General features: G+C 64.1%; 1 protein-coding gene across 6 annotated transcripts in view; it reads left to right on the top strand.

The window, feature by feature from the left end:
* The window catches only part of SCN5A (sodium voltage-gated channel alpha subunit 5), a 103,781-nt gene that overhangs the window by 33,650 nt on the left and 43,046 nt on the right, over positions 1-27,085 (top strand). For 3 of the 6 annotated variants that reach the window (XM_070073045.2, XM_070073048.2, XM_089331370.1), the window contains exons 10-20: positions 600-797; positions 1,299-1,478; positions 1,929-2,285; positions 6,463-6,595; positions 7,322-7,560; positions 16,201-16,374; positions 17,239-17,595; positions 20,537-20,974; positions 21,828-21,986; positions 23,540-23,660; positions 24,202-24,356. In XM_070073045.2, the coding sequence (XP_069929146.2) occupies positions 600-797; positions 1,299-1,478; positions 1,929-2,285; positions 6,463-6,595; positions 7,322-7,560; positions 16,201-16,374; positions 17,239-17,595; positions 20,537-20,974; positions 21,828-21,986; positions 23,540-23,660; positions 24,202-24,356 (2,511 nt within the window). The remainder of the gene's footprint in view (positions 1-599; positions 798-1,298; positions 1,479-1,928; positions 2,286-6,462; positions 6,596-7,321; positions 7,561-16,200; positions 16,375-17,238; positions 17,596-20,536; positions 20,975-21,827; positions 21,987-23,539; positions 23,661-24,201; positions 24,357-27,085) is intronic. The other 3 variants (XM_070073051.2, XM_070073052.2, XM_070073050.2) reach the window with 2 other exon arrangements.

Raw genomic sequence — 27,085 nt, 5'->3', positions numbered from 1 at the left:
CCGAGGGATGGGATCCTCTCCCTCCGTGGGCACAGTGCCTCCCAGCGGGGGAGGGGGCGTTGTCTGCACCGTGGGTGGGCCCGCGGCTCTGCATGAGGACCCCTCTTCCGCGGGAGGGGCTGCTGTCCCCCCCCCGGGCTGTGGGTGTCTGAGTCCCTGGCATGGCCACACCGGGTGTCTTAGGCCGAGACCCTGAGGGGCCTCGGTGAGGGCGACCCAGGTGACCTGCCCCTACTGCCCGTCCCCCGAGGGCTCGGTGAGGGTGACCCCCCTACTGCCCATCCCCCGAGGGCTCGGTGATGCACACCTGGCCCCACTGCCCGTCCCCTGAGGGCTCGGTGAGGGTGACCTGCCCCTACTGCCCATCCCCCGAGGGCTCGGTGATGCACACCTGCCCCCCACCCTTCCCCCAGACGCTGCAGTCCGAAATGATCTACATGAGGGTGACCCCCCCCCCACTGCCCGTCCCCCGAGGGCTCGGTGAGGCTGACCTGGCCCCACTGTCCATCCCCCGAGGGCTCGGTGAGGCTGACCCCCCCCACTGCCCATCCCCCGAGGGCTCAGTGAGGCTGAGAGGCTGACCTGCCCCCCCCCCCCAGACGCTGCGGTCCGCGGGGAAGATCTACATGATCTTCTTCATGCTGGTCATCTTCCTGGGCTCCTTCTACCTGGTGAACCTGATCCTCGCCGTGGTCGCCATGGCCTACGAGGAGCAGAACCAGGCCACCATCGCGGAGAGCGAGGAGAAGGAGAAGCGCTTCCAGGAGGCCATGGAGATGCTCAGGAAAGAGCACGAGGTGGGGCAGTGCGCCGTGGAGCCCGCTCCCCTGCCGCGGGTGCTCCGGGCCGGGTGCACGCTGGGGGAAAGCCGTGGCTCCTGGACCAGGTGGTCCCGGGGGCTCAGTGCACACTGGCTGCAAAAGACCCGAGGATCCAGGGAGGGCCAGCTCAGAACGTACGTCCTGGTGCTGCTGCCCCACAGGGTGGACGCCGCAGGCCAGGCCAGGCCAGGCCTATTTGCTCGTCTTGCATACCATGCCGCCGCCTCCAGGACTCTCTCGGCTGGCTGAATTTCTGGAAGCTCCCTGCCCCCTAGTTCTGCCACTTCCCCCGTGCGTGCTCCCCCCACCCCGCGCGCTTCCACGAGCTGCAGCCACCCCCACTTCCGGCTTTCTGCAGACACACGGGCCACCCTGAGGCCTCGTGTCGGGACCAGGTTGCTGAGGGCCACCTGCCCGCCTAAGCCTGAGGCCGCTCGGGCTCCCAGCCACCGGCCCTTCCGCCTTCACCTTCCCCAGGCCCTCGCCATCCAGGGTGTGGACACGGTGTCCCGAAGCTCCCGGGAGATGTCCCCGCTGGCGCCGGTGGCCAACCACGAGAGAAGGAGCAAGAGGAGAAAAGTGCTGCCTTCAGGGACAGAGGAGTGTGGGGACGACAGGGTCCCCAAGTCTGACTCGGACGACGGCCCCCGAGCCCTGGTAATCCCCGGCCGCGCCTCGGGCCTGTCAGGGTGGGTCTGGCCTTGGACATGTGTGGGACGTGGCCGCCGCCCTGCGGGACCCTGCAGGGGCACCCCTGCCCTCCCCACCCCGTTTCCCCTGGTGGTTTTCGGAGTGGAGGAGCTCAGGCAGGTGGGAACGGTGTCATGACACCCCCAGCCTGGCTCGTCCTCGGGCGCTGGCGCTGAGGCTGCTCGCACCCCACGGGCGTGCTGGGGCCGGGCCCGGCTGGACACCCCTAGCCTTCCCGCGTCCTCGGGCCCCTCACCAGGCCAGCTTCCAGCTCGAGCCCCAGCAGAGGCAGGATTCCCCGAGCCCCACACCAGCCTCCCTCCAGGTGGCCCCAGCTCTGCCTGCCCGGCCCCTGCGTGGGGCCTGCTGGGGCCTGAGCGAGCCGTCTGCTCACGCCTCGTCTTCCCGCACCCTCAGAATCACCTCGGCCTCCCCCGCGGCCCCAGCAGGAGCTCCGGGAGGCCGCGCTCCAGCCGCGGCAGTCTCTTCACCTTTCGCCGGCGAGACCTGGGCTCGGAGGCAGATTTTGCCGACGATGAAAACAGCACAGCAGGGGAGAGCGAGAGCCACCGCACGTCCTTGCTGGTGCCCTGGCCCCTGCGCCGGCCCAGCACCCAGGGACAGCTCGGTCCCGGCCACGCCCTCAACGGCAAAAGGAACAGCACCGTGGACTGCAATGGGGTGGTCTCCCTGCTGGGGACGGGCGACGCTGAGGCCACATCCCCAGGGAGCCACCTCCGCCGCCCTGGGGTACCGGAGCGTCCTGCGGACACGGTGAGCCAGCCCCACGGGGCACGTGTGGTCTCCCCGAGTGTCGGCAGTGCCAGGCCCACAAATACTCACTAGATTGTGGTAGGCCCCAGGGGTGAATAAGCCTGAGCTGCCACGCCCTTGGGGACAGACGGAAGCCACAGCAGGGAGTCTGTGGCGCGAACAGGGCAGGGCGTCTCACAGCTGGTAGGACACGGGCATGAGATGCATGGGGTGGAGGCCCCTTGGAGTCGTGGTCCCGGGCAGGCACCCCTGGGGGGCCTCAGAAAAGGCGAGTCTCCCCTAAGTGTGGCACACTCCCCTGCTTAGCAGCTGGTCACTCAGTGTCTGCCCAAGTTGCAAGGGCTGGAGGAGGGGAGCCCCGGCCATGGGAAGACCCCAAAGACACAGGGGCAGGGTGTAGGAGGGTGGTTAGAGACCAGCTGTGATCTCCCTACCCTGAGCCTCAGGGACAGGCTGACGTCGGTGGAGCAGTGTGTCTGCTGTCCAGACCTCGTCCTGATGCACAGGCGGGCAGGGAGGATAGCAGGTGCGAAGGCCCTGGAGCCAGAGCCCGCCTCACCTGGGGCCTGGCGCTGCCCTGAGCTCAGTGTGGCCGCAGCCGAGACGGGGAGGGGAGAGGAGCTGGAGTTAGATCAGAAAAAGGCATCGCGCGCCCAGGGCCCCACGTGAAAGGGCCATCCAAGATCCCAGCTGACCCCTGGTCCCCCCGGGGCTGCGGGGAGCTGGAGGACGCCTGCCAGGGAGACTGTGGGCAGCACCGGGGTGGGGGGCTGGCGAGGGAGGGCGTGGCCAGACGGCCACTGCGGCTGCGGCTGTGGCTGTGGCCGTGGCCATGGCTGTGGCACTCTGTGGGGTGCATCCGCCTCTCTGTGCTCCGTAGAAGTGGAAACAGTGCCGGTGGTGGTGACAGCTCGGCGAGTTCAGGCAACTCGGGTGCCCCACACTCAAGTCGCTGTTCTGTGTTCTTGGGGTGCTGGGGCCCTCTCATGCCTCCACCGCAGGGTGTAAGGGGAGGAGCCGGGGACCCAGGGCAGGCAGACCCCAGCTTCCGGCTGGCACCGCAGAGGCCCCTGCCTTCTCCTGGAGGGTGGAGCCTCGGCGTCCGGGAGCACCCGGCCAGGCAGGTGCAGCCGAGAGCCTCAGCCTGATGGAATCGGGTCAGCAGCCGAGGAGCGCTAACAGAATTTCCTAATCTCGTTAGCGAGCAGATCAGCTCCTTGTGCTGCACAAGTCGGAGGAACCCAAGTTCAAGCACTTCATTACCGGGAACTCTGACTTCCCCGTTCTCACTTCTGTAGGGCCCATCTGTAACCTAAAGGGATTAGCGGGCCGCCGAGACACGGGGTCATTTGCAAAGCTAAAGGAATTAGCGACCGAGATGAAGACATTTGAAAAGTCAAGGGGATGAGCGGGCAGCCCAGGAACGCCTTCCCCGCTCCTGGCCTGAGAACAGCGTCAGGCCTCGACGGGGGCGGGGCGGGAGGGGCCGGGCACAGAGCACTCCCGTTCTGCACATCCGCACTGGGAAGCAGGGGCCGGCGCTGACCGTGTTCTTGGCTGGCTGGGGGTGCCGGTCCCCAGGGCCAGCCGGGCTGGAGGAGGCATGGCGATGGCCCTTCTTTCCCTCCTTCACGCTCTTGGCCCCTGGCCACCTGCCAAACTGGGGGCAGAGCTGGGACCCGAGGCCACGCCTCCTGACAGCATCCACCTGCGTCCTCCTGCAGCGGCCTGGAGTGGGGTGCCAGGCTCCAGGACTGAGGCCGCGAACAGAACAGGCTCGGTCCGTGCCCTCTTGTCTGCCTTGGCGCGTTCTGGCATGCTCTGGGAAGGCCTTCCAGGGAGGTGCCGTTGAACTGGACAGGGGAGTGGTTTTCAGGAGCACAGAGATGCGGAGCAGTCCCGTCCTGGGCAGGGGCACGGCAAGTGCAGAGGCCCTGGGGCTGGCAGGCCCGGTGAGGGGAGGCATTCGGGAGCAGCTCCAAGTGGGGAGGTGGCAGGGACCCCGGGGGCTGGGGGGGAGGGTTCAGGTGTCCCCTGAGCTGACTCACTTGTTAAGGGCCCCTGGTGCACGCAGAGCACGGGCAGGAGAGAGAGGGAGGGAGGGAGGGAGGAGCCGTGCGGGGCTGCTGCAGAGGTCCCAGGGAGGAGGCAGGCGCCGATGTCTGTGTCGGCCAGCAGAGACGGCGGGCGGCTGTGCACTCACCGCACCACGTTGCCACGCTCGCCTCCCGCAGGCACCTGGGCTGGGCTGCACCGCCACCACGGGTGGGCTCGGGAGGGCTCTCCACACTTTGTCCTGCAGCTGCTGCCTGGGGACGCCCTTTTATTATTCTTTAAATCATCCCGATACAGCATAGTATCTTTCTTAAGATTGTTTGGGTGAAGGAATTAGAGAGAGGGGGAGAGAGAGAAAGGTCTTCATCTGCTGGTTCACTCCCCAGATGGCTGCAACAGCTAGAGCTGGGCCAGGAGCCAGGAGCTTCTTCTGGGTCTCCCACGTGGGTGCAGGGGCCCGAGGCCTTGGCCATCTTCTACTGCTTTCCCAGGCCACAGCAGAGAGCTGGATCAGAAGAGGAGCAGCCGGGACTTGAACTGGTGCCCATGTGGGATGTGGGCGCCGCAGGCAGAGGCTTAGCCTGCTATGCCACAGCATGTTGTAGGGGCCTCTGCGGTGCCAGCCGGAAGCTGGGGTCTGCCTGCCCTGGGTCCCCGGCTCCTCCCCTTACACCCTGCTGTGGAGGCGTGGGAGGGCCCCAGCACCCCAAGAACACAGAACAGCGACTTGAACGTGGGGCACCCGAGCTGCCTGAACTCGCCGAGCTGTCACCAGCACCGGCACTGTTTCCACTTCTACGGCCCCGTGGGGCTGCTCCTTTTGCAGGGAATTCCCGGCACCCGCAGCGAGGAGAGCATGTCTGCCCTGCCGTCTCGCGCCCCACTGGCCAAAGCCAGCCACCCTCACCCCAGCCGCGGTGCAGGAGAGGGAGTGTGGAGTGACGCGTGACCCAGGGAAGGAGCTGGGGCGAGGCTGGGAGAAGCTAAGACGTGCGTGTGCGCTCTGTGGGCCAGACACGGGTGGCACTGGGCCTGTGGCCCTCCTGGGTGCTCCCTGTCTGTTACTTCCACGCCCTCCTGAGTGACAAGCTCTACCACGCTGATGGCCCAGGCCTGTGGTCCCGCCTCCCTCCAAAGATGACAGGGCCTCGGCTCCATGGGGCAGCTTGGGGAAGCCTGGAGGAGGCCGAAGCCACGCCCCCGGCCAGGACACTCCCCATCGCGGTTTCCCGCCTAGGTCCTTTTGCTTATGAACACAGTGCGTGCACGTCGCAAATAAATGCAAGCGTGCAGAGCCCACGGAGTGCAGAGCCCACGGCCTCTCCCACCCTCCCACCACGAGCCCGTTCCCCACACGCTGTGTCCCCCTTAACATCCGCGTTTGTCCTCCCGATGTGCGTGTTTTCCATCGGACTGTTTGTCTTGGAGACACTCCCACGAGAGCGTGCGCGGAGCGGCCTCGCTCTGGCCCTGTTGGAGTCAGATCAGATCTATAATTGATTCTAACATTCTGCCTATTGATTGCTTGTCTCGTGTGTGTGGTAGGAGCAGTGCTGCCATCGACGACATTTACGTGTATTTTGGGTGCACGTCTACAATTATTTATGAAGTCAGATTACTAGACGAGCAGCTGCAGGGCCAGTTAAGCGTTTTCTGGGTAAATGCGGCCAAACTGCCTCCCCGGGGCCGTCCAGGCCTTGTGCTTCTGTTCGATTCGCGGCAGCCGAGAGCGCTCTGGGCTTCTGTTTCAGCGTCTTTCTGCTGTTCACCCGGGGGAGCCCGTGGTCAGCTGAGACCCCCCGGCCACTCCTGCATGCACTAATGGGCATGACAGCATCGGGGCAGGACGGGCGTGTGGGGCAGGTGGACGCCTGGCCACGCTCAGGAGCCACCACCGATGGGAGGCGGAAGCAGGGGTGGGGTAGGAAGGAGATCGCGGGCGCAGGAGGCATGGGGTCGTTGTGACCAGGGGAGGAGTTGACCTTGGGCTCTGTAAGCCCAGCATCCACCGTCCGTCCCTCCGCTGTGCCTCCGTGGGTCTGGACCAGCTGCCCAGCAGCGACGGCCCCAGGCTCAGTGGGGAGTAGGGGACAGGCTGACACGCGTCTCCTGGTTCCCCCAGACCACGCCTTCGGAGGAGCCAGGTGGGCCTCAGGTGCTGAGCCCGCAGGCTCCAGGTGTAGACGGCTTCGAGGAGCCAGGGGCGCGACAGCGGGCCCTAAGCGCCGTCAGTGTCCTCACCAGCGCCCTGGAAGGTCAGTGCTCCCCACCCCGCTGCAGGCGCCTCGCCCCGCCCCAGCCTGCCCCAGGCCTCACCCTGCCCAGCTGCTGGGCCTGAGTTGGACATGACAGCCGTCCTGGGTTCCACGCCCTCGCCCAGCCCGGGGCATCTGTCATCTGTTGCACCTTGCTTTCCCCCGGGACCAGCTCATCTGTGTTTCTTCCAGACGGCCACAGTGTCCTGGCCTGTCCCAGGTGTCTCCACCCCGGCCCCGGCCTGCCCAGGCTTGTATCGGCCCCAGCCCGTCCTCACGCCTCTCCAGGTCCCTGTCAGACCATCCCGGGCCAGCTCGCCCATGCTGCGTAGCCTCGTGCCAGCCACTCCTCCCAGCATCCCCCAGCTGTCCCACCAGCCCCACACCTGACCAGGCTGCCCTTGGCGCCCTGCCCAGATGTTTCTCATCTGCCCCAGGCTTGCCCATCTGACCTGACAGGCCCCACACGTCCACATGTTCCAGTCTTTCCGCTGACTCTGGTCATTTCAGCCGCCCTCCTCCGAGCAGCCCCACATCTCCATGGGGGCGTGGTCCCCGGGGGCCCACCTGCGTCCCTACCTGTCCTGTCCCAGTCTCCAGTGTCCTTCGCCTTCCCTGCCCAGTCCCTGTCCTGTGGCCTTGCAGCGGGCGGTGGCTCTTTTCTGGGACGACACCAGATGCCAGGACGCGCCCAAGCAGACCCCTAACCCCCGGCTGTGCCCGCAGAGCTGGAGGAGTCCCGCCGCAAGTGCCCGCCGTGCTGGAACCACTTTGCCCAGCGCTGCCTGATCTGGGAGTGCTGCCCGCTGTGGCTGGCCGTCAAGCAGAGAGTGAAGTTTGTGGTCATGGACCCGTTCGCCGACCTCACCATCACCACGTGCATCGTGCTCAACACGCTCTTCATGGCGCTGGAGCACTACAACATGACCACCGAATTCGAGGAGATGTTGCAGGTCGGGAACCTGGTAAGCTCGCGGGGCTCCCCCGGGAGGGCGCGGCCCGCGGAGCCTGCACGCGGCGCACCTTCTGAGGGCAGAGGTCCGTGGGCGACGCCTTGGCGGAGGGAGGGAGCCCGGAGCAGCTGTTAGGAGCTGAGAGAGATGCACTGGGAGTGGAGACTGGGGTGAAAGGTTAATGAAGGTGCCCAGAGGTCATCGACCCCGAGCTGGGCTGGGCCGCCACTGTGCAGCGAGCAGAGGAGGAGGACGTGCACGGAGCTTGCACAGAGGAGCGCCAGCACTGTGTGACGGACCAAAGATGGGTGGGTGGTGGGAGGGAGGGGGCGAGGGAAATACAGGAGTACAGGTGGGTGGGGCAGGGGCGGGTGGATGGGCGGACAGGTGGACAAGTGGATGAATGAATAGTGGACGGATGGAAAGACGGTGGCCACTGAATGGGTGGATGGATGTGTGGATGAATGCATGAATGGGTGGGTGGTGGACAGGTGGGTGGATGGATGGAAAGACGGTGGCCACTGAATGGGTGGATGGGTGGGTGGGTGGATGAATGAACAACCAGTAGATGGATGGGTGGTGGACGGGAGGGTGGACGGATGGAAAGATGGTGGCCACTGAATGGGGGGATGGATGGGCGGGTGGTAGACGGGTGGTGGACGGGTGGGTGGATGGATGGAAAGAGGGGTGGCCACTGAATGGGAGGATGGATGTGTGGACGAATGCATGAACGGGCGGGTGGTGGGTGGGTGGATGGAATGAGTAGATCAGACTGGAATTCTTACTCAGTTCTTGTTAACTCTTGGTCTCAGTAGTGGGCAGAGTGAGTATTTGTTGAATATGATAAGTGTAAGATTAGTGTGGTGACATTAGCCTCCTGGGGAGCTAATGAGGGTTGACTAAGATAATGCGCGAATGCGCTTGACTCGGAGTTTGATAAACAATAAGCACTCAAAGTAGATGGTGGCTGTGGGATTACCGCTGTTAGAGGACTGACCCTGGAAGTCGGAACGTTCGGATTCGCACTCTGGTTTTCCTTCTTGAGGTAAAATCGCTCCTGTCTCACCATGTATACGGGAGCTGAGCCCGAGAGACGAGGGCGGTGACACAGGAGGGCGTGGTTGGACGTGCAGCCGCTGTCTCTCGACTCCCGCAGGCAGGGCCACGGTGGCGCTCTACTTGTGGACAGGGTCAGCCCTTGTCCGGGGTCCCTAGAGCAGGCCGTGGTCATCCCAGACACGACCCCCGTTGGGTCTAAGCCCTGGCTTACGAAGAGCCAGCCCTGTCTGGGCGCAGCTGCTCAGGCGGCCCCGGGGCAGGCGGGTCTCCCACGTCGGGGAGTTGGGGGTTCTCTCCTCTGAGCTTCTTTCCAGCCCCAGGACTCGGGTGGTTTTCCGCAGCAGACAATGTTCTCGTGCCCTGTGCTGTGACGGTCCTGTCCCCTGTGCTGTGACGGTCCTGTCCTCTCTCCTTCTGTATGCAAACAAAAGCGAAAGCCGTGTCTGGGTGTGCAGGCGTCTCTGGCGCTGTTGGGAGAGTTGAGTGGCCTTCAGATGGTGGCCGCGAGGTTTCATTGTCGGTGGTGGCATTGAGATGTCACCGTGGCGCCGGTCTGAGCAGCGGGTCAGTGTTGTAGGAGCACCAGTGGCCCCGCCGGCTCATTGCGTCGTGGTCAAGCTGCACTCGTGTTAAACATGTGGCTCGGCTGCTGCTAGCAGGCAGTGTAGCTGGGTTACACTGGGTCTTGTTCTGTTTGGAGAGCACGCTGTTAGTACCTCCGGCTTTTAGTTTCTTGCGCTGAATATATTATAGGTGATTTAAATATTAAATACAAAAAAGACCACAAAATAAACATGCACAAACAATCCTGGCATGGCAAAGCCTTTTTTTAAGATGTATTTATTTATTTGAAGGCAGAGTTACAGAGAGGCAGAGGCAGAGGCAGAGAGAGAGGTCTTTCATCTGCTGGTTCACTCTCAGGTGGCTGCAACGGCCAGAGCTGCACCAATTCAAAGCCAGGAACCAGGAGCTTCTTCCAGGTCTCCCATGCGGGTGCAGGGGCCCAAGGACTTGGCCATCTTCCACTGCTTTCCCAGGCCACAGCAGAGAGCTGGATCAGAAGTGGAGCAGCCGGGACTCAAACCAGCGCCCATTCGGGATGCCAGCCCTGCAGGCAGCGGCTTTACCCGCTACACCACAGCGCCAGCCCCAGGGAAAAGCCTTTCTAAACTTGCTCCAGAAACAGACCGTACAGGAGAATATGGGTAGATTTGACTCGAATCATAAAAAAAGGTCAAAAGCAGGCGAAGCTACTACCCCCAGGAGGACTATGGACAAGAAAGCCAGGAAAATTTCCTGTCGAAAAGCAATTAAAATATAACCGAAAAATGCAGCAAACGTCTTTTGAAATGCAGAGTTAAGTGCATGAGAAAAAAACAGTCCCGGAGGCCAGACGCAAAGAGGGACTTAAAAACCCAGCGAAGCACCGGGAAGGGCTCTGTGGTGACACCGGGTGGGGGAGGGTAGGTGAGGGGTGCTGACCTGGTGGCCGAGGATGGCTTTAGTCAGTGCAGAGAGATGAGACCTTCCGTCTGTGGACAGTGGAAGTAGGAGATGGAGCTGAGGAACTCAAATGTTTGCTGGATTTTTATTGTTCTAGCCCCCTCCTGCAGTGACCCGCCCTGTCCTGTACTCAACCCTCCTGCACTGACCCCCCTCCTGCAGTGACCCGCCCTGTCCTGTACTCACCCCTCCTCCTGCACTGACCCCACTCCTGCAGTGACCCGCCCTGTCCTGTACTCACCCCTCCTCCTGCAGTGACCCACCCTGTCCTGTAGTGACCCCCCTCATGCAGTGACCCGCCCTGTCCTGTACTCACCCCTCCTCCTGCACTGACCCCCCTCCTGCAGTGACCCGCCCTGTCCTGTACTCACCCCTCCTCCTGCACTGACCCCCCTCCTGTACTCACCCCTCTCCTGTACTCACCCCTCCTGTACTCACCCCCCTCCTGTACTCACCCCTCCTGTACTCACCCCTCCTGTACTCACCCCCCTCCTCTGTGACCCCCCTCCTGCAGTCACCCCCCCGTGACCCCCCCAGGGACCCTCCTGCTCCTTCCATGACAGCTTTAACCCTTTCCTGAGGGCAGTGCTCCCACGGCCTCATCACCACCCAGAAGCCCCGTCCCTGATACCAAGGACAATTCCGCATCAGCTCGGTGTTGGAGAAAACCCCCAAGCCGCAGCCTGGCATCCGTTCAGTGAGGTAGTGAAGAGCAGTGCCCGCCTGGCGCTGGGAGGTGACAGAGGAGCGTGTGTCCGCCTGGCGCTGGGAGGTGACAGAGGAGCGTGTGTCCGCCAGGGCAACGGGAGGAAGCTTGTGACGAGGACTTGGTGCACACAGGTGTGGGGTCCATTGTCCGGAAGTCTGCGAACGACGAATGAGCTTATGAAGTGATCACGGGGGCCATCACTCGACCCCCCTGGGGTGGCCAGCCTTTCTCCCAGGCCAGGCTGGGTTCCCCACAGTACAAAGCTTCCAAGGAGCCAGTCCACCCGAGCCACAGACACACACACACACACACACAGCCCTTTCACAGGTGTCACATGGTAGAACTGCCGGCTGGAGGTGTTAAGTAACAATGTTCGAATCAACCAAAGACATAAAAGAAAGAATCAGAAACACAAGAAAAGAATAAGACAACCTTTTGACGAAGAGCCAAATCAAATACTAGGAATGAAAAATCTAGCCATTGAGGTTAACTCTCAGTATACAAACCAAGTACCAGATGAAGGCAGCTGGGAGGATAATCAAAGAACATGGAGCGTCCCAGGATGTAGTGCCGAGGGGCGAAGAGGAGGCAGAAGGAGGGCAAACAGGCCTGACACCGCCTTCCAGGTTATCTGCTGAATTAGGAATAATCCAAGAAAATCCCTCGCAGAGGCGTTAGAGCTAACGAGAGCCCCGCCGTGGTAATGGATGCGCACTCACTACCCACGTTAGATTCTGCTGGGAGGGAGGTGGGCTTTCCTGAGAGCCAGCTAAGTATTGTAGAGGCACCAGCGCGTCCCAAATCAGCCTGCAGCTCCGTGCGACTCCGGTCAGGATCGCAGCACTTGTGCATGGAACTGGATAGGATCATCCTCACATTCATATGAAAAGTGGGGCCTTGAGAGGGAAGTGGATGGAGGGGGTGCGGAGTTGCTGCCGCGTATGAAGACACAGTGAAGCTGAAGACATAGCCCTGGTGCAGAGGTGAGACGGCGGAGCTGGGGCCCTGCGACGTGGCAGCCGCGGCAGAGACGACCCCATCGGGGCTGGGAAAGACGGCCTGTCGGCAGCGCTGCTGGGGACCCTGCCTGCACCACGCCATAAACTAGGTGCGGGCAACTGCGTTTGATCCCCACGTGTGACAAAGGCAAATTTAAAACTTCCTCAGTAACAGGAGGAGAAAGCTTTGACGAGCGTGGGGTCGGGAAGTCTGGCTTCAGCAAGCCGGAGAAGTCCGTCTTGTGAATGAGCAGATGGCTCAGTTCACCTGAGTTAGAACTCAGTATCTGCACACACCAAACAGGGGGCTGACAGCCAATGACCCGCACCACCGACGGAGCTGATACCACGGAAAACACTCGACTGGGAGGGCACGGAAGTCAGGCGGTTGGCAACGCTGGCACGCCGAGGGGCAGCGGGGTGTCGGGGCACGGGAAATGACGCCCGGACCACAGAGAGGAGTTAGGACGGCAGTGAACAACCGAAGAGGAGCGTGAGCGCCGTGGGTCTGCCAGTCCTCGCCATCAGACTCAGAACTGCACTCCGCGTGCGGCCTGGGAGGTGGGACCGGCGCAGGTCCATGGAGAGCGGAGCTGGCGTGGCCGTCGCCTGCAGCTCAGCCGTGCGGCACATCTCGTCTTCAGAAAGCGTCAGCCATCTGCACAGGGCCGTGCCGGCGGGGGCAGCTGGAGCAGACGTGAGTCCATCCCCAGAGCCGCACAGTCGCGCCTCTGTAGGGTGTGAATGGAAGGAGGTGAAAGACAGGGCACCTCCAGCAGCACCCGCGTGCAGCGGGCTGGGAGCAATGCCGAAATCTGTGCATCACGCGACATGCTTCAAACACACGAGAACACGTGCCGAGTGATGCACACCGATCTGGCACGGCGGGTGCCCGGGATGACCAGGGCCTCAGGTGGCTCCGCGTTGCCTGTGGCAGCGCCTGGTGGGGACATCATCTGGCGCCGTGGCTTAGCTTGTGTGCCAGGTCCCCTCCCCTGAAACCAGGCTGACACACTTGGCATACCTCATAGGGTGATCATGGGGATTTCTTTCCTTTTTGAAAGACTGTGTGTTTATTTGAAAGAGTTAGAGTGAGAGAAAGAGGTCTTGCATCCGCTGGTTCACTCCCCAAATGGCCACACCAGCCAGAGCTGGGCCAGGGTGAAACCAAGAGCCGGGAGCTTCCTCTGGGTCTCCCACGTGGGTGCAGGGGCCCAAGCACTCGGGCCGTCCTCCACTGCTTCCCCAGGCGCATCAGCAGGGGGCTGGATCAGAAGTGGAGCAGCCGGGACTCAAACTGGTGCCCGTGTGGGCTGCCGGCACTGCAGACGGCAGCTTAACCCACTGCGCCACAGCGCCAGCCCCAGTCGTGAGGATTAAATGATTTTAAACAGCGCCTGGCACATAACAAATGCCATTTAATCATTGTACTACTATTTTGTATGGAAAAATGAAACAAGATTTGAAACAAATATGGAAGGAAATGTTAGTGTTCGGCAGAATTTGGTAGAGGGTACAGAAGTACTCTTTTTATTCTGTATTTAAATATGCATACGTATCCTTAAAGTATTTTGCGATTTAAAAAATACAATAAAAGTAAACCACAAGCCAGGAAAATTGTGCAATACACATAGTAGACTCAGTATATAAAGTGTGTCTATAAACAACACGGAAAAGGCAGGCATCCTGATGGAACAATAAGCGAAAGACATGAACAGGCGATTTCACAGGCAAGAAACGCGAAGGTGAAGGAAGTGTGCAGTAAGACCTCGGTGAGAGGGCTGGCGCTTGGCACAGCCGGAAGGGCTCCGCCGGCACTGCTGGCATCCTGTGTGGGCGCCAGTTCTAGTCCCGGCTGCTCCACTTCCGATCCAGCTCTCTGCTGTGGCCTGGGGAAGCAGTAGAAGATGACCCAAGTCCTTGGGCCCCTGCACCTGCGTGGGAGACCAGGAAGAAGCTCCTGGCTCCTGGCTTCGGGTCAGCCCGGCTCCAGCCATTGTGGCCATTTGGGGAGTGAACAGCAGATGGAAGACCCCTCCCTCTGTCTCTCCCTCTCTGTGTCTGTAACTCTGCCTCTCAAATAAATAAATTATTAAAAAATAAAGACGCCAGTGAGAAAAGGTAACAGAGCGCAGGACCCAGCATCGGCCTGGTTGAGGGCCCCAGCTGCGCGCCCGCCGTCCGCGGGATCCGCGGAACCTGTCCCCAGGGGGCGCTCCGCAGTTCCGCGCCCTGGACACCCCATCTCCAGACCTCTGCTCTCCGAATGTGATCGAAGAGGTTCCTCCAAAACCTGCAGGGAGGCACGGTCGCTGGCCGTGGCGTTTCTCAGGGACCGAGACGGCGTGTCACAGGCCTGGATTCATCCGCGCGGCGGCGTGGGCTGCGGTTCGTGGGCACGACGGCCGCTCACGAGGTTCTAACCGCAGGTTTACGGTGCATGGCGCGTTACTCCACTGAAGATGGGGCCATGGCCCAGTCGCCCCATGTCCTGGGAACCTACATGGCGCTGACGGTTGTACCTCCCACCGGAAATCAGGGAAGGGGTCCCCACACACGGAGCCGCCACGCCAGGCCCCAGCAAGCCAGAAAACACGCAGAGCTGTTGACACTGCCGCGCGTGGGCCTGGGGCTCTGAGCTCTTGGTGTGATAAACCCTGCCGGAGCGAGCGGCCGTAGCCCATCCCTAGCCCCAGGAGGGCTCCCCCTGACACCTGAGGCCCAAAGAGGCGAGACACCGGCCCCAGACCGCCCGTCTGAAGCCACCGCGGTGCGGCCATGGCCTTGGGAAGCCTGCCCCCGCCTCCCGCACTGCTCCGCGCCCGGGCCGCAGCCACAGGCTTGGCTGGGAGCCGGGACACCCGTGTTCCTGCAGCTCCCCCGGCAACTCCGGAGTGCGCCAAGCTGGAGACCGGGGCTGGAAACAGCTCTCCCCAGACCTCCAGCCGCGCAGGGGTCCCACAGCGGGCAGACTCCGACTGCACAGGCCTGGGGCCTTCTCAGTCCCGCTGCCAGAGCTTCCAGTGAGGCCCGTGGGCCCCGAGGGGCCAGGAGCTCGCTCTGCCACCCCCACGGCTGAGAATCTGACACAGCGAAGCAGGGCCTTCCTGGGCGGGTGCTGGTGTTCGCTGGGAAGCCTGGCGGCCAGGCCCAGGCAGGCGCTAGGGTAGACCCAGGGCCCAGGCAGGGGGTCTGCCGTGCGGGCAGACACAGCCCAGGAGAGTGCCCAGCAAGGGCGCCCGCCCTGGGGGTGGGGGGCTGGGGGCAGACCCCAGGGACACCTCTCCCAGACCGGGGAGGCCCAGGGAGCCTGAGCCCAGGCTGGACGATATGGAGGCAGCTCCCTTCCTTGGGAGCCCAGCTTCGGGGGGAGGAAGAGGCCCCCCGGGCCCCAGGCAGTGCAGGGGCTGCTGAGGTCATGAGGCGCCCCGTGTGGCAGTGCAGACGAGCCCCCCACCTGCCCCGGCCCAGCAGCACCCGCCTCCACGGCGCCTTCTGAGTGGGTATGAGGTGCCCGGCAGGTCTCCACTTGTGCCCCTGCATCCGGCCCCCCCCCTCCTCCCAGCTGCTGTAGGCCTGACCCTGTTCCCAGGGAGAGCCTGGCCCTCTGACCCCAGCCCTTTCCTGCGAAAGACCCTGGGTGCCCCCTGACTGCCCCCAGCTCTTCCGCGCGGCCAGGAAGGTCCTTGGTTTCCCGCAGGACACACCCGCTCCGGGAACTGGGCTCCGTCGCTGCCCTGGCACAGCTCGGGGCAGTTGGCTGTGGTCACAGCTGCCTGGCCTCACCACCAGGCTCTGCTAGCCAAGGCTGGGCAGCTCAGGAGCCGTGAGCCAACGAGCCAGGCACAGCCCACTCAGGCACATTCTGGGTTGGGGGGAGGGCGGCCGTGGCTCCCCAAGCATGCTGGCCACAGAACCCCAGGCCGGCCTCGCTTGGTGCCTCCATTCCCTTAGCTGTGAGGTGGGGCCGTGAGACTTTCCTCAGTGGGCAGCCACGCAGATTAAAGAGTCCGTGCCCAGGACCCGGTCCACAGACGCCCCTGAGAGATGGTGGCTGGTGATGACCGCGTCGAGCAGAGCCCAGCAGGGCGGACAAGGCCCGGACGCCATAGCCTCGGTGGGGCCGCGTGCACGTGGCTTCCTGCAGAGACGCGGGCTGAGGGGCCTGGGGCTGGGTTGGCTCCCACCCGCTCCCCCTCCCCTGTGAGTCCCCAGGCTCTTTCTGAAGGCCAGGCGGGGGCGTGCGTGGTGACCAAGCTGCCCCTGAGGGCGGGGCCGCAGCCGAGGAGGCAGAGCTGGCGGCCCAGGAGGGACAGTCCAGGCTGCCCCCGCTGGCCAGAGGGTCACTGCCGCGTCAGCCGCTGACTCCTGCCGCCTCCCCAGGTCTTCACCGGGATCTTCACGGCCGAGATGACCTTCAAGATCATCGCCCTGGACCCCTACTACTACTTCCAGCAGGGCTGGAACATCTTCGACAGCATCATCGTCATCCTGAGCCTCATGGAGCTGGGCCTGTCCCGCATGGGCAACCTGTCGGTGCTGCGCTCCTTCCGCCTGGTACTGCCTGCGCCTGCGCGCGGGGCGGGCGGGCGGGGCGGGGCGCAGCCGTGAGGTCACCCCTCGCACACCTGCCTTGATCCACAGCATTTGCGAGGTGCCCCTGGTGCCCGGCCCGAGTGGGGTGGAGGGTGGGGCCGGCGCTCCTGCTGACCTGCACGGCCCCTGTGGTCCGTGGAACCCTCCTCAGTCCTGACAGCGCCCCGGGCTGGGAGCAGCCACCTGGAGAGCCGTGGGGCGGGGCCGGGTCTGCTGATTTCCGAATCAGTGCTCTGTAAACCAGGGCACACAGACCGCCTGGGAACCTTGTTCAAGTTCAGAGTCAGGTTCAGGAGGTCTCGGGTGATGGGGGGCTGGAGGTGTGGTGGGGGAGGCTCCCTGGAGGAGGGTCTGAGCACCATGAGTGGCTCCACTTTGGAGGCAGGAAGGTGGGATGGCAGGGCTGCAGGGAAGGCTGTGGTTCTGAAGGGGTTAATGCCTCCTACGCACGGGGCCTGGCACACCCCAGGTATTCAGCAAGTGAAGCACCTGCCACCTCCTCCAGGCGGGAAGGGACGGTGGAGGTGCCCGGATGCATCCTGATTTGGGCTGGCCCCAGGGACCCCAGACGAGGGTGGGCCTCTGGTTGGGAGACTCTAGTGGGCAGCTCCTGGCAGCAAGGGGGCCTGCAGAGACGGGGCTGGAGCTGCCGGGCTGAGCGGAACACGGCGAAGCCCCAGGCAGGGCCGGGGACAGGCGTGTGCACTCAGAGCCGCAGCTGTGGGGCCTCCCGGGGCTCCCAGGCTTTGAGGCGGGGCTGGCGTACGTGAGGGGGTTCCGGGCACTGACGCCCCTCACAGAGACCCTCGCCGCCCCCTTCCCCAGCTGCGGGTCTTCAAGCTGGCCAAGTCGTGGCCCACCCTGAACACGCTGATCAAGATCATCGGGAACTCAGTGGGCGCGCTGGGGAACCTGACGCTGGTGCTGGCCATCATCGTCTTCATCTTCGCCGTGGTGGGCATGCAGCTGTTCGGGAAGAACTACTCGGAGCAGAGGCACCGCATCAGCGACGCCGGCCTGCTGCCCCGCTGGCACATGATGGACTTCTTCCACGCCTTCCTCATCATCTTCCGCATCCTCTGTGGCGAGTGGATCGAGACCATGTGGGACTGCATGGAGGTGTCCGGGCAGTCGCTGTGCCTGCTGGTCTTCCTGCTCGTCATGGTCATTGGCAACCTCGTGGTGAGTGACCCCGGGACGCACGCGCACACACACACACCCCGTCATCCGTCTGTCCCCCCGCCCTTCATCCCGCTCACTCAGTGCCCTCTCCGTGGGATCACCCGCTCACCTGCCCGCCCGCCATCACTGCCCAGTGCTCCGTCCATCTCACCGTGCACTCGCTGCCCGTCAACACTTAGCGGTGTATATGCGCTGGCCTGAATCCACCTGTGCAGTCACCCGGTCATTCTTTCACCTGTCTGCCCCCTGAGCAGCCCTCCGTGCGGATTCCCATCCGTGCTCCACTTACCCATTCTTCAGTCGGCGCCTCCGCTCATCCGTCCACGCGTCTGTCCGTCAGCCCCATTCACGCTCTCTGACACGCGCACGTCCATTTCTGTCTCTCCCAGCCATTCGTCCGTTCCCCATCACTCTCTCTCAGCGGTGCCCTCCGTCCACCCAGCTGTCTGCGCGCGCTCACGCCCTCTCGTTCTGTGTTGCGTGGTGCTCTGCCTGCTTCCTGTTCACTTACTTTTAGTGTCCCCCCGTCTGGCCGTTGTCTTCCTACCCTCCCCTGTCAGCGAATGATCACGCCAGTGTTCGTCTCGTAGTTTGTTGCTGGACAGGGAGAGTGTGCGCCCTCCGTTGGTTTACTCGCCACGTGCCCTCAGTGGCTCCTGGCTGAAGCTGAAGCCAAGAACCAGGGACTCAACCCAGCCTCCTGCGGGCAACCAGTTCTGCCCTCCAGGGTCTTAGCAGGCACTGACGTCAGGAGTGGAGGCAGACGCGCTCCCGGCCCTCTGGTGTGGGACATAAGCATGAACCACCAGGCCACTCACCCCAGGTGCTTTTTCAACTCAGCCCAGCAGATACCCTGTTGCACGCGAGTCGTGCATACAGAGGTAGGCGTGGCCTGCCCCCCCCCACAACCCCAGAGAACGGGGAGGTGGGGAGGGTGGGCTCCAGCCAGTCCAATACCTCAGGCTGGCCGTGGAGGCGGCCTTCCTGGGGAGGCTTTTGAGCTGATGATGAACCGGCCTGCTGAAGAGGGACGGGGCAGGGTGAGCCGGGCACAGGTGCAGCCAGGGGGCGGCCTGGTGACTCTGGGCTCCCTGACACTTTGTCGATGTCACCCTGGGCAGCTGTGGTGAGACTCCAGCTTCCCCAGCACGAGGGGCCACCAGTGCTCCCTAGGCCAGGCGCACCTTGCCCTGTGTCTACACTGTGGCTGACTTGGAGTTGAGACAGACTGCAGTCTTCAATGCAGGACGACAAAGGTGGAGGCAAGTCGGCAGTTCAGCTGAGACCCGGAGGCCCTTCCTGGGTCCACGGGAGACCCACACACGCTCAGGCCTCGCCCCTGCTCCTGCCGAAGCTCTTGTGTCTATGTAGGCTGCATGGCCACATCTGCTCCTAGCTGGGGGCCGAGTCCTGTGGGCTGTAGATCCCAGAGCCCCTCCATGCACCTGCCGACTTACCCTCCCACGTGCTCAACCAGACCGGGGCAGGACCAGCCAGCTGTGGCCCAGCGTAGAGCCCAGCGCACAGGGCCCCTGGAGTCCAGGCCTTGGGCCCCTCACCCAGCCGCTCTGACCCCTTGCACTGGCCAACCCGGCTGCTCCGAGGAGAAAGCCCTCGGCCTGGGGCCAGGCTGAGCCGCCCCTCGGAGCCCTGTGATGGGCCGCGGGCTTGCCTGGGGACCGCAGCTTAGAGGCTGCTGGAAGGGAGAAGCTAACGCAGCCCACGCAGCCTCAGGAACTGGGCTGCTGCCGGCAGCGTGGGCGGGAGCAAGCTTGCCATTGAAATGGGGAGTGATGAGCCGCAGGTGATTGACGGGAAGCCCTGCCCGCGGCTGCACTTCTGAAGCCGGCGACAGGGAGGCCCTGGAGCCCTGCGTGGGTGGACAGCGCTGCCCCCTGCTCGGCCCCCAGCCTGGGCCAAGACTCCCGGAGGGCAGGGGACGCAGGCCAGGCAGGGCCGAGGGGACAGGGGCCCGGGCCAGGACGGCGGTCAGTGCAGCTCTGAACAGCGTCACGTGGCCTGGCCCCAGGGATGACCCGAGAAGGGCGACCAGGCTGCCCAGTGTCAGAAGCGATCATCGGCCTGCAGAGCTAGCAGGAGGCCCCGCCTCCCAGCCCCCGCGCCGTCCACACGAATGTGCGTTACCGTCCAAACCCAAGGCCCTTGGGCTGCTGAGGCCTGGCGCGCTCATGAGGCTCCGCAGTCCCAGCCTGCTGACGGCGGGGGGGCTGCGGCGAGCGATGTCTCTGACAGGGCGGCCCCCCACAGCCACGGGAGGGATGAAGAGACCAAGGCCCCAGGGGAGGCTGTGGCTCTGGAGTGTCTGGCCCGGGGCGGGGGTAGTGATGACCAAGCCCAGCGCGAAGTCCCTCCCAGCAGAGGCCAGAGCCGCTGCACGCTCACAGGTGGCCCCACACCCGGCAGTAGTGCGGCACAGCCCAGAGGCCGGGGGCCCTGCACCCAGCTGCCCCGGTGTCCTGCGGGGCCGTGGCCTTGCCCTTTCGGCAGCACCCGCCCGCCCCCTCCCCTCGCACCCAGCACCTCCCCCCCACTGAGTGCACAGTCAGCCTGGGTGCCCAGGGCTGCCCTCACCTGGCACACGGGGACTGGGGGCTCCGAGGCAGGCCCCTCCCCTTCCCCGTCACACTCGTGGCTGCTTCCCAGGAAAGCCCCCAGAGCTGGGGCAGCTCCCGGGTGAGCTGGACTCCCACCTCCCAGGACAGAGCCCTGTGCCCCTCAGAACCCGAGCCACGGACCGGGACCTGGGTGTGAACACCCTGGATTCCAACCATCCCCCCGAGCACAGCGGGGTGGGGAGCAGAAGCTGTGTCGCTCCCACAGCTAAATCCTCCATGGTCCGGAGGGTGTGGGCGGGGCCCGGGGGGCTCTGGGGGCGAGCCCCCAGCAGAGCCCCCAGCAGTCCGCCCGGTCGCCTTGGCAGGTCCTGAACCTCTTCCTGGCCCTACTGCTCAGCTCCTTCAGCGCCGACAACCTCACGGCCCCCGACGAAGACGGGGAGATGAACAACCTGCAGCTGGCCCTGGCCCGCATCCAGCGGGGCCTGCGCTTCGTCAGGCGGACCGCCCGGGACTGCTGCCGCGGGCTGCTGCGCCGGCCGCCCAAGCCCACCGCCCTGGCCACCTGCGGCCCGCTGCCCCGCTGCGTGGCCGCCCCCAGCTCCCCACCGCCCCTGGAGGCAGAGAAGCTGCCCCCGGCCCGCAAGGAGACCCGGTTCGAGGAAGGCAGGCGGCCCGGCGAGGGTGCGCCCGGGGACCCGGAGCCCATGTGCGTGCCCATCGCCGTGGCTGAGTCGGACACGGAGGACCCGGAGGAGGGCGAGGATGACAGCCTGGGCTCGGAGGAGGACTCCAGCAAGCCGGTGAGCCCCCAGCCGGCCCCGGAGTCCAGGGGTCGTGGGCCGCTCAGTATACCTTCTGGGAGACTGAGGCACGGCGAGAGAGTGGCCCCCGGCAGGTCACTGACCCCCGCCTGGCCCTTCCCCTCCTCCCACGCCCGGGACTACTTCGGAGATTAAAAATAAGCACCCCCAAGACAGAGGTGTCGGAGACGGAACTATCTTATCTCCCAACCCGTTATTTTTAACACTGAGACCCAGCAGACCGTGCCCACCCCCACACAGCCTCACCGCGGCCTGAGCCCGGCTCCAGCAGCTTGTCTGGTCACCGGGGCCGCTCCCTCGCCTGCTGCTGTGTGTGGAACTCGACCGGCTGCCCCGGGCCCAGTCCCGCCTCCTGCAGCCTCCCTGTGGTCCCCGCTGCCCGTCTTGGTCCTTGGGGGCTGTGGTGGCTGGGGAAGGGGGGGCAGTGGCCTGGCCAGGGCCACAGCCTGTTGTTTCACTTGAGTGCGGGAGTGGGGTCCAGCTGCCTCCTTCCTTTCTCTGGGGCCGGTGTGTGTGCGCGTGTGTGTGCGCGCAGGGTGCGGGCAAGCCGAGGGCGCCGTGGGAACTCGGACGGAGTCTCCCGTGTTTCCTGGGTGGCATCACCAGCAGGCTGAGCTGGCATCACCTTGGCTGGGGTCAGGGCAGGGGCGCAGGCTGGGCTGGCCAGGGGCCCTTTGCCTGGACCTGCTTGCCTGCCCAAAGGGCACCCGGGGAGAGGCCGGGGTGGGGGAGGTCAAGGGCAGGTGGGGTCTCACTTTCAGGGACAGGGCCTTGGAAACGCTCTCAGCAGCTGTGTGGGTGCAGACCTCACGGGCTGGGGTCTCTCTGGCAGGAATCCCAGCCCGTGTCTGGCGACCCAGAGGGCCCCCCGGAGCCCAGGGCCTGGAGCCAGGTGTCAGAGATGGCTTCCTCCGAGGCTGAGGCCAGTGCGTCTCGGGCCGACGGGTGGCAGCGGCGGCCAGCGGAAGCCGGGGCTGCTGGGTGCCCTGAGGTAACACCACCGCTTGTCCCCGCTGCTGCCTGGGCCCGAGCCGGGGTGGAGGGTCCCGGGCTGTCATGGAGAGAGGGGACGGACTGTGTGCTGGAAGCAGCCGGCCCCACAGCCCTCCCCGGCCTCTGCCCCTGTGTCTGGTCCTGTGTGTCCTGTGAGCCCCCGTACCCCGCTGCAGAGGACTTGAGGGGCTCTGAGGCCACCACGGCTCCTCCCCTGCACCGGCAGGCGGGGGCTGTGGGCTTCGCTCCAACCACGAAGGGCTGCACTGTGCGCTGGCCGCCCCCTCCAGACATCGGGAGCTTTAACATAAAAATCCGCGTCCCTGGAGGAGGTGCCAGCATGGCTAGGACAGCCGCAGCCCCCGCCACCCCCCCCCGTACCTGTGGCCCCCGCCAGCACGTCCCGAGCTCAGGGACGGCAGCCCACGCCACCCCCCAGCCGAGCTTGGTGCTGCTGGCCTGCAGCCTGGCCTCCCTCCTGCACGACAGTCCCACGCACTCGCGTAGGCTCCGGTGCCAGGCAGGGCGCGGCAGGGAGATGGGAGGGAACCCTGGGGGCCACGGGTCTGCCCGGCACGCGGCAGCAGGCCCTGCGTTCCCCCGGATCCGGCCCTGCCCCGGCGCACAGCTCAGAAACGGAGAGCAGACGCTGAGACCTGGGCTGTGACTGGAGAGCTGGAGAGCTCGCGCCCCGGGGTGCGCGGCGACGCCGGGCTCTGCGAGGAGCCCGTCTGAGTGGACGTGGGGAGCCGGTCGCAAGAGGGGGAGTCCCTGCCCTGCCACTGTGGGCTCCAGACGGGAGCGTGGGGAGCAGCGCGTGAACCGAGGCCTCCTGCAGGCGGCGCACTCCCAGGGGAGCCCTGGGAAGCGAGGGAGGCGGGGCCAGGAAGGGGCTGCGGCCAAGCTTGTGGCCGCCGTGTCCCACCCAGGCACGAGGAGGACGGTGGAGGTTCATGCAGGTGGCATCCACGCAGTTTCTTCGCTGTTTGCACTTCCCACAGACTTTCTGGGGAAAGTCAGCGCGTGCTGGCCGCCCTGCGTTGGGTCACAGCCCCGGGGCTGTTTCCAGGGACAGCAGCTCCCTGGCTAAAGACGATCTGTGGCGGAGAGGCGAGCAAAGCAGCCGGTGTAGACGGCTGCACGTGGCAGGGTGCCTGCACGGGGCGCCCCGTGTGTGGACGCGTCTCTAACAGCTGCTGTCAGGAGGCCGTGGCGGTCGGGGCCGCGGAGCCCAGCACACGTGGCGTGGGCTGCGTGTGCCCACTCCCTGGCTGTGACCAGGGCTGGATGTGTTGTGTGTGTGTCCAGGGCCCGGTGTGTGTCCACGTTGCCACCCCGTGTCCGTCTTGTTCCCATCCCCAGAGCTCCACCCCCACCCGCGTACACAGCAGCCCCGAGCAGCCCCGGGTGGCGGTGTGGCAGGTCCCTCTCCTCTCCTCGAAGTCCTGGGTGTGCAGTGGGGGCTGCCCAGTGGTCTGAGCGCTGCCCCTGAGGGAGCTCCCAGGCCCCCGGAGGCCGCAGCCCAGCCCACACGCTCGCCCCTGCCCGCAGACGCACGAGGACAGCTACTCGGAGGGCAGCACGGCCGACATGACCAACACCGCTGACCTGATGGAGCAGATCCCCGACCTGGGCGAGGACGTCCGGGACCCGGAGGACTGCTTCACTGAAGGTACCGCCCCTCCCAGCCTCAGCCCCGCCCACAGGGACCTGCCCGCCCCAGCCCTCTGGGACTCTGGGCTTCCTCCACCTGCCTGTGACTGTGCGGGGCAGCTGCCCAGGACAGGCGACACTGCGTGGCCCACCCGGCAGGCACTGGGCTGGCTCCCGCCGTCCCGCCAGGCCGAGGCGCCGTGCCCGGCCCCCAGCAGACCTCTGCAAAGACCAGGGTGGTGGCTGGCCGTGCTTCCTGATCGGTGGCGTGGACAGCGCCGTCCCCACAGCAGGTGCACCGATGGGGGCGTCACCAGGGTCTGCCCTTCCCAAGGCTGCAGGGACAGGTGCCCCGGAGATCCCCAACACCGCCCTGGGGAGGGCTCCCAGGCGAGCGCCAGCCCGCCCCTGCCCAGGCCTGCCAGGCTGTCCGCCCATTCCCACTCCTCAGACCGCCTGCTGGGGGTGTGGTCCCGGGCAGCGTCCCCAGTCCACCCCCTCCCCATCCAGCCTCTGCCTTCAGGCCCTGGGCTGCGGCTGACCCTCCCCCTCCTCTGCAGGCTGTGTCCGGCGCTGCCCCTGCTGTGCAGTGGACGTGACACAGGGCCTGGGGAAGGTCTGGTGGCGGCTGCGCAAGACCTGCTACCGCATCGTGGAGCACAGCTGGTTCGAGAGCTTCATCATCTTCATGATCCTGCTCAGCAGTGGGGCGCTGGTAACCTCCCGGGCCGGGGAGGGGCGGGGGGCAGGGCCAGGACCTGGGACAGGGACTCAGCCCCCGCAGCGGGGAGCCTCAGGAGGGGCTCGCAGCCCGCCCTGCCGACCAGCCCCCCACCAGCGCTGTGCGACACTCGCGTTGCCGTGGAGTGAGCGGCGTGGGCTGGCAGGCAGGCCCCAGCTCACCCACCCCTCCCGTGGCCGCGCACCCCCACCCCAGCCCTCTGGGCAGACTTGCCCTGCCTCGCCCAAGCTCCCTCCCTGCAGCAGCAGGGCCACATTCGAACCCTGGCAGGCAGTCCTTCGTCTCCACCTTCCACTGGCTCTGTGAGCGTCCACACTCTCCTCCTGTGTAGCCCCATGAGCCGGAGGGGAGCACCGGGAAGAGGAGACCCCAGCCCTCCCTGTGTCAGCTGGGGAACCAGATGAAGCTGGTTTGAAAGAGCACAAGAGAGATCTCAGCAAGGGGAGAGGGCCGGGTGACGGGAGGCCGTGGGAAGCGATCCGGGAAGGCTCCCTGGAGGAAGCGTGCGGAGCTGGCTGTGGGAGGCAGGGGCGCTTGGTGAGGCCAGGAGGCACGCAGGGCCCTCCGGAGGTGCCCCGTCTGGCTTCCACGCACCCTGCCCTGCTGTCCGGGCATGGGACGCCCTGGAGAGGCTCTGGGAGGTGCTGGTGAGCGGGGCCGGGGATGGAGAAGGCAGAAGCAGGGACGTTTCTGGCCCAGGACGGGCAGACACCTGTGCTGCTGGACAGGTGCAAACCCCGTGGATCGGCAGCCAGGGGGCAGTGACCCGACCGCAGAGCAGTGCACGGGGCCCCGGACCTGAAGCTGCATTCCTCCCGCCTTGCTGTCCCTGCTGCCCCCAGCTTCCCGCCCAGCCCCGCCCCTGCTGCAGAGCGGGCCTGCAGTGCCAGGGCCAGGGCCCTGCGCCTCAGAGAAGGACGCTTTGACAACACACTGGGGAGTTTTGTTTTTACACAGCCGCAGGCAAGGGCGGCCCGGCCCCGTGGCGTGGCTGTGGAGGGGCCCGTGGCCAGGCGTGCACGAGGAGGCGGCTTGGCAAGCTCCACGCGCCTCGGGTTGCCCGCCAGGCACTGCGCCTGGAGTGGTGCACAGAGGAAGAGGAGGCTGAGGGCGTCATTAAAGTTGCCAGCTTGGTAGCAGAAAGCAAGCCAGATCCCTTCCAAACTGCTGAGAAAACAGAGATCCTACTGCCAAAGATAAAAGAAAAAAGAAGCAACAGGGAAACATAGAAACAGGGAGTAATATGGCAGAGGCATGACCATCGTGTTTGGATAATAACTATAACTGGATAAAATTCACCTTTTAGAAGAAAAGGACTCTGGTGGATTTAAAAAACAAAAACAGAAACAGAAACACTTCATTTATGTGCTTCCAAATGATAGACCCGAAACCAGGCGACTGCAGAATATTCTCAGTGAGTATTAAACACTGAACCAGGCGGGCATGGACAACACAACAGAGACTGGACTGGCTTTTGTTACTATCGACAAAGGTTGGATTGGAGAGCCAACCTCCAGTGGGAGTGTAACTGCAGTGCGTGCAGCTTGGGCTCGCCTAGCACGCAGACTTGAGCCAGACCCTCAGAGAGGGAAGGGGAAGTGGCAGGACACAGGGAGACCTGCAAAGTCACCCTCGACACATCCAGGTCAGGAACTGGGCGGTGCCCTCTGAACACGCACCTGCTCCATGCGCTGCCCTCACATCGTCGTGGAAACGGCAGCACCGAGTGCAGCCACTGTTTTGTTGTGTTGTTTTGTTTTTTGACAGGCAGAGTGGACAGTGAGAGAGAGAGACAGAGAGAAAGGTCTTCCTTTTTTGCCGTTGGTTCACCCTCCAATGGCCGCCGCAGCCGGCGCATCGTGCTGATCCGATGGCAGGAGCCAGGAGCCAGGTGCTTTTCCTGGTCTCCCATTGGGTGCAGGGCCCAAGCACCTGGGCCATCCTCCACTGCCCTCCCGGGCCACAGCAGAGAGCTGGCCTGGAAGAGGGGCAGCCAGGACAGAATCCGGCGCCCCGACCGGGACTAGAACCCGGTGTGCCGGCGCCGCAAGGCGGAGGATTAGCCTAGTGAGCCGCGGCGCCGGCTCAGCCACTGTTGTGAGCACTTCACAGGCACTGATTCATGGGGCTATCACAGCCACCTGTCAGTGGGGTTCTATTTAAGCCGTCTTCACAGATAAGGAAGCTGCAAGAAATGCCAGAAACAGAACAATGTAGGCTTCCTTAAGCAGCCCTTGAATCCAACAAAACAGTTTGGGAGCAGTTCAGGGGCGCTCAGTGGAGGCATGGAATCAAGAGTACCGTTTGGGGGCAATGACACCAGTGTGCTGTCCATCAGAGATGGTGACGCAGCCAATTCTGCCCACCTTTACTAGAAAAATAACAAAACCAGAGTAGAGAAAAAAGTCGCAACGGGGTTGGAGGGAAGCTGGACTGTAGCAATACTCAGAGCCCTGAAGGTCGGATGCAGTCAAAGCTGCAATGAAAGGAAAATTCGTGGACTTAATGCTTATTAAATAGAGTATGAATACATTTATAACCCGAAAGATTACAAAATAACAAAACAATCTTGAGGAAACCGAAAGAAGTAATTAATAAAAATACATAAGTTAATGCATTAGAAAACTAATAAAACATATAAGACTTATAAAACAATGTACATTTCAAAAACAAATCCTTGAAATTTGAAAATAAAGAGGCGA

This window comes from Oryctolagus cuniculus, chromosome 4, assembly GCF_051225735.1.
Source record: "Oryctolagus cuniculus isolate XC-2025 breed Fujian yellow rabbit chromosome 4, ASM5122573v1, whole genome shotgun sequence".
Lineage (NCBI taxonomy): Eukaryota > Metazoa > Chordata > Mammalia > Lagomorpha > Leporidae > Oryctolagus > Oryctolagus cuniculus.
Note: the sequence above shows the minus strand (reverse complement) of the source record. Positions and strands in the feature narration are given on the sequence as shown.